The sequence below is a fragment of the Silurus aristotelis genome (genome assembly GCF_946808225.1).
Source record: "Silurus aristotelis genome assembly, chromosome: 25".
NCBI classification, from domain to species: Eukaryota; Metazoa; Chordata; class Actinopteri; order Siluriformes; family Siluridae; genus Silurus; species Silurus aristotelis.
The window spans coordinates 1,750,912-1,760,911 of NC_139598.1; the positions used below are offsets into that span (position 1 = coordinate 1,750,912).

Genomic DNA, 10,000 nt, shown 5'->3' on the forward strand with positions numbered 1-10,000 from the left:
TTATTGTGTACAAATCACAAACATTGTATAAAATAAATTGGCCTGTGTTTTTTTTTTTTTTTTTGTACACTAAACACATACATTAAATGTCCGTATTATCATCACATGGGGGCCAGTGGTCATGTATGAATCTAATGAGGAAACTGTTCCTAAAAACTAGCACTATGTCATACGAACTCACCAGGTGTATTTGGTGGAAACCCAGGAAGCGACGAAGGCCCATTCACACCAGGAAGCAGTACTGGTGGAAGTCCCGGTATTCCTGGGTAGCCTGTTGGCAGGCTAAGGCCATGAAGCGTGTTACTGTCCACTGAAGGTTGCTGTTGTGCTGGCAAGCTAAGGACGTCTGTTGCCTTCTTCAGACGATCAAGCTCTTGTTGAGCCATTAGCTGGCGGACAGTGGTAGGTGCGAGATAGTCCTTTTCTCTGTCCACCTGATTCCCCAGGGTTTCTTGCACCTTCCCAATGTGCTGCTTCGAGAAGATGTGATCGCGGATAGAAAGTCTAGCTGTATACTTCACACCACATAAAGTACACTCAGGCCTCGGTCCATCGGGAGACCCCTGGCTTATCATAAATGGCTTTCCGATGTTTATTTTGAACTTCTTTTCTTTTGCGCGGGCGTTCTGAAACCAAACTTGCACAACGCGTTTTGGCAGCCCTATTTCGTTGCCCAGCATTTCACACTCCTGCATTGTGGGAGTTCGGTAGTCACTGAAGCAAGCCTTGAGAACTTTAAGTTGTAGGTTGCTCATCTGGGTCCGGAAACGTTTGTGTCCTGGTCTTTCTCCATTACCTTTTATAGCCTTGAAGGAATTTGTATTTCCAAACGGACTAGGTGAGCTTGGATCTGCCAAACTTGAGGTCTCACTTTTATCTGCGTTTTCCTCTAAGTCATCGTCCCTGGAACTTAGGTAATACTCGCTATCTCTGCCAGAGAAACTCAGAGCTGGGCTCACCATATTAAAAGGGAATCTATCTTCCAGCATGTCAGACATTTGCGCCATATTCATTTTGTTCTCACCTAGTTTTTCCCCACCGTTGGCTATGAGGTTCTCAATTTCGTTATTGATCTCGTCTCCTGTTGTAGCATCACTTATAGCTGTGTTAATTGACGAAGTCTCATCAAAGTCTATTTTGTTGATATCACAAGAGGCATCTGCAGAATTCATATGGAGCCCTTCAAATTCATCACTGTTTTCTGCTTTAAAGGATGAAGGGCTCAAGAAGTTTTTTAGCTGGGCCTCGGAGGATTTGACAGGGGTAGAAGATGCAGCCGGAATCTCACACTCGTTTACCTCAGTCTTTGGTGGCAGTGGCAGATATTCCATGAAACTGTATTTATGTGGGCTTTCAGCTCCCTCATCCGGAAGCATCATTGGGCTTGGCGGTAAACTAAAACCTGCTTGCTTAGCCTCGTGCCAATGTCGTGAGCGTATGTGGCTGTCAAGAGCCGACTTAGCCTTGAAGAGTGCCCTGCAGAAAGGGCATTTTTTATGAGTTTGGGAAGGTCCAACTGCTCTAAATTGACCTTTTCTTTCTCTGGCACGGGTATTCTGAAACCAGACTTGAACTACTCTTTTCTTTAGTCCCACTTCATGGGCAATATGATCTAACATTTTTCTTGTGGGGTTAGAATCAAGTAGATACTTGTCATAAAGGATCTCAAGCTGCTCTGGTGTGATAGTGGTTCTTAGACGTTTGTCTCTGTGTTGGTCTTCGCCACCATTTCCACTTTCTTTATCATTTTGGCCATCCTCTTTATCGTCTAATTTACGTTTTAAGGGCCCAGAGCCAATGGCAGAGGCTAGGCCAGAGCCGCTCTGCGATGGTAACTGGGAAAGTGCTCCGGACAAAAGCTGACTTGTCATTAGAGGGTTATTGGGGTCGAATATCATGTAGGGCATATCCAGTGGCCTTTCCAAGAACTGGGAATGCAAAAACTGGTTTTGAGCTGCAAGGAAATGCATATGCTGATGTTCCTGCCAAAGTTCGACAGTCGGGAAAGCTATTTTGCATTGGTCACACTGATACTGTAACATTTGAGGAGGGATGCTGTTGGTAAGTGATGAGAGTGCAATGGAGAGAGGACTGGATGGGACAGCTGCAGACTGAGGTTGGGAGTGCGGTCTTGTCATCTGTGACTGAGACATTTTCTCTCGAGGAGGTTGAGGGGTAGAAGCTTTAGACGGTCGCGAATCGGCTACGACTTTTGCGCTTTGTGACGGGGCATTCTCAGGCTGCTTTGATTTCTCACTGAGGATTTCAGGCTTGGGTGAAGTTTTTCCTATTTCAGGGTGGGGTGATGGCATTTGAGGGGAACTAGAGCCTGAACTGCTTGCTGTGACTGTGGGTTGTTTAGTTGACTCCACGTGCCTCATTGCGTTCTGCTCGTAGACTTCTACCATCTCTTCAGAGTGGTTTTCATCTCCACAGTCATCATCTTCATCTTTGTAGCACTGCTTCTTTTGGTGGGTTATCAGGTCAAATATTCGAGGGTATATAACATTGCATTTCTTACACTGGTACTGCATGTTGCTGGTTCGGATATAACGCTCGTTTGTAAGTTCTTTCTTCTCGCTGTCCTTGGTATCCGCTTGGTTTTCATAACTCTTTCTTGCCTTTTGCCGGGCATTTTGGAACCACACCACGATCACACGAGTTGGCAGGCTGAGAACCGTAGAAAGTTGCTCAATCTCATCATCTTTTGGGTAAGCATTTGTATCAAAGAAGTCTTGGAGGACTCTGAGTTGGTAGTCTGTAAATCGAGTTCTCGAGGACCTCTTGTTCAAGTTCGAGTCTGATTTATAATATTCTAGTGCATTCATCTGGGATTCCACTCTGATATCCTCCAGTGTGGTCAAGGGGGGAATGCTGAAATTGTAAGGAGAGTCTTTACTTCTCTGCCTCTCTTTGAAGAGCGTGTTGCGGAACCAGTGCTTGATGACTTTCTGTGGAAGAGCGGACTTCTCCGCCATTTCTTGTATCTGATCCTCATTAGGAGAGTTGTTGATATCAAAGTAAGCACGGAGGATTTTCAGCTGGTCGTCTGTGATTCTGGTGCGAGGACGCTTGAATTGGGATTGCCTCAAAAAGTTTGGATCCAGTCCCAGTTGCTGTTGACACAACTGTGTGAGGTCAGAAGATAAAGAGTCCATTGTTGGAAGTTGTAGCGCAAGCTGTGGGGGTAACCCCGGATGTTGCACGGACTGCATCATCAATGGTGGGAAAATTGGCAAGTCGAGAGAGACGGGAAGCTGCACTTGTGGAGGTGCACTGGGTGGTGGAGGTGGCGGAGGAGGAGGTGGTGGTGGGGGAGGAGGAGCTTGCAGGGGCGCCGGAGAAGGTGTTGGCGCCTTGCCTACTGTTGTGGCGGCAGGAAGAATGGTTGTTGGAGCTGGGGGTGCTGGAGGTGGTGGAGGTGGGGGTGGTGGAGGAGGGGTCTCTGGAGAAGGAGGATTTATGGGATAGAGCTTGTCATATGCCTCTCTGTACTGCTGCGCAAACTTCTCCAGCTCTACATAGGGAAAGAACTGACCATGCACGTGTTCTTGGTGGCTTTTGAGGATTAACATATTGGAGAAGAATTTTCCACACATACCGCACTCTAGTTTGTCATTGATTTCCTCCTCTCTGTTCTTCTTCTGGCACTTTTGTCTGTTCTCATTGTATTGAATTACAAGTTCAAAGCCAAAGTTTTCTAGTAAGGCTTTTGCAGCATTACCCCTGGCCCCAGAAATGATGCGTGGTGGAGGAATTAAAGGTTCAGAAAATTTCTGCTTTTTGGAATCCTTATTTTCTTTATTATTATCAGGGTCATTGACAGCCTCTTGCTTTGCTTTGTTTTCTTGCTTTTCCATGTGCTCTTCCACCTCTCTAGACATCTGAATCTCAGACACAGAAATATGATTTGGCTCGGGTTTAGGCTTGTGGCTCTGCTGCTGGGCTTTTTGTTGCTGCTGCTGCTGCTGCTGCATTTGAGAGGCTTGCTGTTGCACTTGTTGAGAAAGCTGAAGCTGCTGTTGACCCAGCTGGTGCTGTTGCTGCATCTGCTGCTTTAGATCCTCAAGGAATGACCCAGTCATGCCTGGCATCCCAAATGCAGCCGAATGCAATGCCAGCTCTGGGTTAATATTAAACTCAGTTCCAGGGATGTAAAAAGGGAAAAGAAACTGGGGTTGTTGGAATTGGAGCAACGCCTCTGGTGTCATTGGGAAATGGGGGAAGAATGCTGGATTCAGAAACTGTGGCTGGAAGAAAGCGGCCTGCTGCTGAAGTTCATGTTGCAGCTGCATCTGAAGCTGCGCTGGTGATGGGGTGGACTGATGAGTTTGCTGAACAGGAACATGATCAGTAGTTTGCTTTTTGTTTACTTCTTTGGTATCTACGTTGTTTTCTTTGTTCGATGATACTGGTAAACTCACTGATTCTGTGTTTCCCTGACTGACCGGAACAGGGCTGTTGGATGGTACAGACCCACTCCCACTTCCACTTCCACTACAGGAACTGCTGCTCGTTTCCTGTTTAGCAGTTCTTGCTTTAGTCTGATGAAGGACAGACCTCATGTGAATCTCCAGGGTTGAGCTTTGGCTATAGGCAACGTTACATATATTACATTTGTATGGTTTGTTGTCAACATTGTTGCTGGTTTCCTGGGGAACTGGACTCGAGGCTTCTTGGAGAACTTTCTTTAGCTTATGCAAGTGCGAGACAGAGTTGTAATGAACAAGCAGAATGTTCTTTTGCGTAAACGACTCCTTGCACACAGTGCATTTGTATGGACGAGACGGGTCTAGAAACTTCTCCATTGTAAAATTCGGACCTTTTCTAAAAGGCAAGGTCCGCTTCGGTTCAGAACCCATCTCGTCAAGCAAAGAGCTGCTGTCACTTCCGGTAGGACTGGCCTTTCCTTCTTGGTCCAGATCATCATCTTTATCCATTTCCTGTTCTAAGGCTTGTGCCTCTTCCAGTGCTCGTGCCTCGCTCTCTGTGATATCGCCATTGAGAGGGAGACTCCCACACAGCTGCTGCACTTCGGCTTCACTAAGCTCAGGGTGACCAGTCTCCAGGTGCTTTCTGAGGGCGAGGAATGTCCTGAAGCTACGCTGGCACAAACTGCACATGGTGGCCGCTCGAATGGCATGGTATTGTGAATGTATCTGAAGCTTCTGCAGTGTCTTAAATGCCAGGCTGCAGTGGTTGCAACGATATTTATAGACATGGCGATCAGAGACAGAGAGCTGCTGGCGTTTTTGCAGGTCACTCAGGTGTTCCTGCAGGGAATCTGGGCTCTTTCTGTCTTGGCCAGTGGCTTTTTTCCAATCTGGAGCTTCAGCAGCCTCTTTTGGTGGTTTGACTTCCTCATTGGCAAGCTCAAGGTCACTTTTGTCTGTGCCTGTGCTATTTTTTGAATCCTTAGAGCTGTTTCCTGTTAAAAAAAAAAAAAAAAAAAGAGGGGATATAAGAAGCCTTGTTGAGAAATCATTCCTTTGGCTTTCAAAATCTTTTTTTTTTTTTTTTGCAATGTAGTACATTTAATTATTAAAAAGCTGGATGACACTTACCCACAGTCTTTCCAGATCCCTCAGCTGAAGAGTTCATTACAGATGGGGGTTTGTCTTGTACAGGTGCAGGTATCAGTGAATTGTTTGGCATTGTAATATCCGGACCTGCAACCTGGAGTAGATATTGGATAAAAAATGCAGTGTCAGTGAAACCACACGAAAAACACCATAAAAACGGAATCAACATAAATTTTGTTGATTAAACGAACATGAACCGAAGCAATTACATGTTAATGTGTTTACTTTATATTCATTACCGGGGTGGTATATGGTGCATAAAACAATGTTCGGTGCAGTCGCAGCGAACGCGTACAGATTTCAGTGATTTACGTACTGTCATGAGCAGCTTCTCCACACAGTCTGGAGCCACGCTGTGGAGGTGTGTGAGATGCAGCTGCAGGTGAATCTTGTTGCTGAGGACATCCTGGCACAGCGGACAGGAGATGACAGGCTGCATGGAATGCTGGGACATGATGTGCAACTGCAGACGGTTTGCGTCCTTGCTGCTGTAATTGCAGTAGGGACACTGCTGCACCTGAAATAAAAAACGTTTGGCGTGTCACGGTCAATTTTTCACTACACGATAGAAATCCGAGACAGTATAATTAGCAGAACGTGGTCAGAATTCCCAGGCATACAATCAGAAATAAAAAACGATGTATATCTGTGAGTGACTCTCATTACAGGGAACAGTTTGAACGCACTGTTTCTCCACGACCTGACTTAATATAATCCATTTCAGAAATGACTCAGAGTCCTGCAAGGCAGGTCTAATGCATTATAATTTTAATTAGAAACACATAATTTAACGTGGTACAAACGCTCGTAAGCTTCGACGTGAACATAAAGACAGACCCATCAATTTAAACACGGGGGAAGCACTAACTCACTTGCTCATTTTTAAGCGTCTTCTCCTCGACAGATTTGGGCCTCTTGGGTGGAGTGTCGTTTTCTTTCTCCTGTTGAAGTGCACGTTTGCCCACTGATGCATTCTCCTGACGAGTTTCTTTAGCCAGTGTATTACCTCCTACGGAAAAAAATAAACAAAATATATATATATAAATTATATATATAAATCTTAAGTCACACCTCACAAAAAATAACGACCTCATCATCAAATCTGCGGCGGAGATATTAAGCATAGCTCAGGGTGGCCTTTAAAAAAAAATAAAAAACCGAGTAAAGGTCTTAGAGAAGTGAGAACCCAAACAAACACAGCGCCATAAATATAAAAGAAAAGAATGAACCCTGACTCATACTAATCTAGTTTATTGCCAGTGCTGCGATATCAAAAACAAAAAAACAAAAAAGACCATAAAAACAGGCCAAGCAATTCCAGTCATGAAGATATTCAAAATAAATGGAGAGGCACAAATGCATTATCACTGTGCTGTACGTCACGGTGCCATTATCCAGGCTATTTGGGTGTATAGATTATCAAATCACCTTCCCTAGCATTACCCTAAATATCCATGCCCGACACAGAGCACTGGAGGAGGCAAAAAATGTTATTACCATTTCAGCCGAGCTCAATTCAGGAAATCAGCCCCCAGTTGTATTTAGAGAATGCTGCACAGAGTGATAAATCTTTCATTACCCTCATCTCCAGACGCAGACAGCGTCCCAGCCATCTCGCTCGGCGCAATTTATCCCCTCCCCGAGTATGCAGAACACAAAGAAACCCCTAGCCGCCATCTCTCTCTCTCTCTCTCTCTCTCTCTCTCTCTCTCTCTCTGTAATCTGGTCACTCTGAGCTAAAAATTGTCGTGAGGCAAAGGGATGCCAAAAAGTGTAGTGAATTTAAAGGTTATATTAGTCCTTACACTTTATTAGAATTTTCCCTCGCATACGATGTAATTCTTCGCATCACGAGGTACTCTACTTATTTTATTGTAATCCTACATATCAGGATTGTGACATATTAGCCTGTCAAGGAAAGTGACACAGGAGGGGTGGTGGGGGGTGGTGGGGACACAACAACCCCACAAGGGCACAATACAAATTTCCAAGAGCATCAGAGTATTTTCTGCAGCCTTAAATTGCCAGGTAATCTATTTTCTTTTTTTCTTCTTCTTCTTCTTCTTGCAGGCGTTGAGCGTTGGGGAGGCATGTCACATACATTTCATGACAAACAGAAAACCACATTTGCCAGATCTCATTGCCGCTCCGCATCTCCTGACCTTTTTTTTTTTCCTTCCTTTTTTAAATACACGCCTCCCCCAACCCTGATTCTGTTTATTACGAATATTTCTAATTTTAACTTTCAATTTTCACCATCTTCCAGTCAATTTGCAACAAAATTATTTCTACGGTGAGGAGCCGATTGCCGGACAACTGGGTGCAAACGCATTTTGCGACGCGATGAGTCTTTTCTATTGATTGCCTTCATACTGAATTTAAATGTATAGTCCAGGAAGGGGGTGAATGTAAAAGGGGTGGGTGGGTGACGAGGGAGGGGGGGGGGTGCACAGGGGTAATCGGATTTTGTCCTACACGAGGATCCATTGCTATGATTTATTTTCTTAATCAACGCACTGCTTTCATAAGCACTTCAAAACAAAATGGATACCATGTAGAGAGAAAAACTCGATATTTTAATACTGTCTGTCTGTTTATATGAACACGGAGGGAAGAGTGAACTGTATCGCAAACACACGCCAGAATGAAATGAGATACAATGAAAAACCATGACCATTAGAGCTTTCATCTTATCTTTATATATACGTATATACATATATTTACATATATACACATATATATATATATATATATATATATATATGTTTATATGTGTGCTTCTGTACACAGTGGGTGGCTAATGTGTTTCAAGTCATCCTTTGCTTTTGTATTTTTTAACCTCCCACTAATTGAAATAGCTTTTTTTTTCTTTGTCTTCAAAGCAATGAAGCGGGAGATAAAATAACGGTGACATTGTTCCCATCCCCCGGTGACAAATGCATTTCAGAAGCAGGACCTTGGTTGATTAGATAAATCAAAAAGTGATTTATGACATTCAAGCTGTATGCATTATAAGAAGCAGGCCAGCCGGCTGGCCACCCATCTTTATTTACAACTGTCAGAGATCTCTACACGGCCTCTGATTGTCCTACAAAAAAAAAAAAAAAAAAAGCAGAAATCTCACCGCTGCTTATGTCTTACCTTCTTTTTAACGGTTATAAAGCGCTATCACTGTATCACGTCGATAAATAATGCGTCTCTACGTCTCTTCTTTTCCGGCAAATGTCAATTATACGGGACCTGCTTGATCAAGACAGCTTGAATTTACTATTCAATTTCCTGGACCTCAGACCCAGTGGTCTGGCTGAGATTACAGCGCTGTAAATAAACCCGGGTCTGAGACTCGGCGTAACTTCAGTGATTTACGTACAGACTGAGTATAAGGTCATGAATTAAGCTTCACCTGATAACATCTGAATGTCACATTTTGAACCTTCGAGGTCAAACAGCGAACCTGCTCCTAATCCAGACGCCAGAGGAAGCCGAGAAAGAGAACTTGTAGCCGCAGGGCTTCCGATTCAATATGCAAACGAACGATTAACGTAATAATAATTATAATATAACAGCGCACGTTTCCAGAGCAATGCTTCAAATCCGAATTATACTTTTAAATGTGCTTAAATATGCAACATGTTTTTACATGGCATTGCATAAGACATTAATAATCATAATAATTATTATAATAAAAAGTGAACAATGATTAATGTTCATGTCTAATTTAAAGCAGGACACGTTGGCGTGAACGACGGCTCATTTTCATTTTTTATCTCTCCTGGCGAAAAAGCTACAGGACTTGATGCCGTCTCCCAACGCCGTCCCACCACATATGATTACCATCTCAGCGAAAACAAAAAAAATTCATCCCAGATTACCAAAAGGTTTGCATGAAAAAAAAAGCAATTTGGATTATAATTAATCCGCGGAGACACTAGATTAAAACGAGACACTGAATTGAAACGAGGGAGATCTTGCACTTCTTTTGGCAGCTGGATTTTGCAGAGATCTCTGTGATATTATTTGGATGCAAAAAAAAAAATGCATTCAAGACAAACCCTTTAACCGTGTTATATATAAACCCTGACTGTTGCGTCCACCAGTAATGGCTTACTGTGTTAATAAATCGGAGTTAAGCAGCATACGTTCGAGTTTCGCTCAAAAACAACAAAAAAACGCTATTTAGCACAAACAAGCTACGAAAAATCCCACGTTTGACCTCGTCGGGTCCGAGTTAAATGATGCCACGTATAATACAAAGTGCAAATTCTGGCCTGCCGCCTCAGACGGGCCTGTCACAGATATATGACTAAAAGATAGATGACTAGCTAAACTAATAGGCTCGGTCCTGTTTCAGCGTTTCTTCTGCACCATTGAACCCAACATTATGTAGCTCTAGGTATGGCGTGCATGAACAGACATCC

At 43.6% G+C, this 10,000-nt stretch overlaps 1 protein-coding gene across 3 annotated transcripts in view; it reads right to left on the reverse strand.

Moving 5' to 3' along the window:
* zfhx4 (zinc finger homeobox 4) overlaps positions 1-10,000 on the reverse strand; it is a 75,407-nt gene that overhangs the window by 4,808 nt on the left and 60,599 nt on the right. For all 3 annotated transcript variants that reach the window (XM_083529365.1, XM_083529363.1, XM_083529364.1), the window contains 4 exons: positions 6,455-6,591; positions 5,899-6,099; positions 5,565-5,676; positions 182-5,428 (listed from right to left, as the gene is read on the reverse strand). In XM_083529365.1, coding sequence (XP_083385491.1) covers positions 182-5,428; positions 5,565-5,676; positions 5,899-6,099; positions 6,455-6,591 — 5,697 coding nt within the window. The remainder of the gene's footprint in view (positions 1-181; positions 5,429-5,564; positions 5,677-5,898; positions 6,100-6,454; positions 6,592-10,000) is intronic.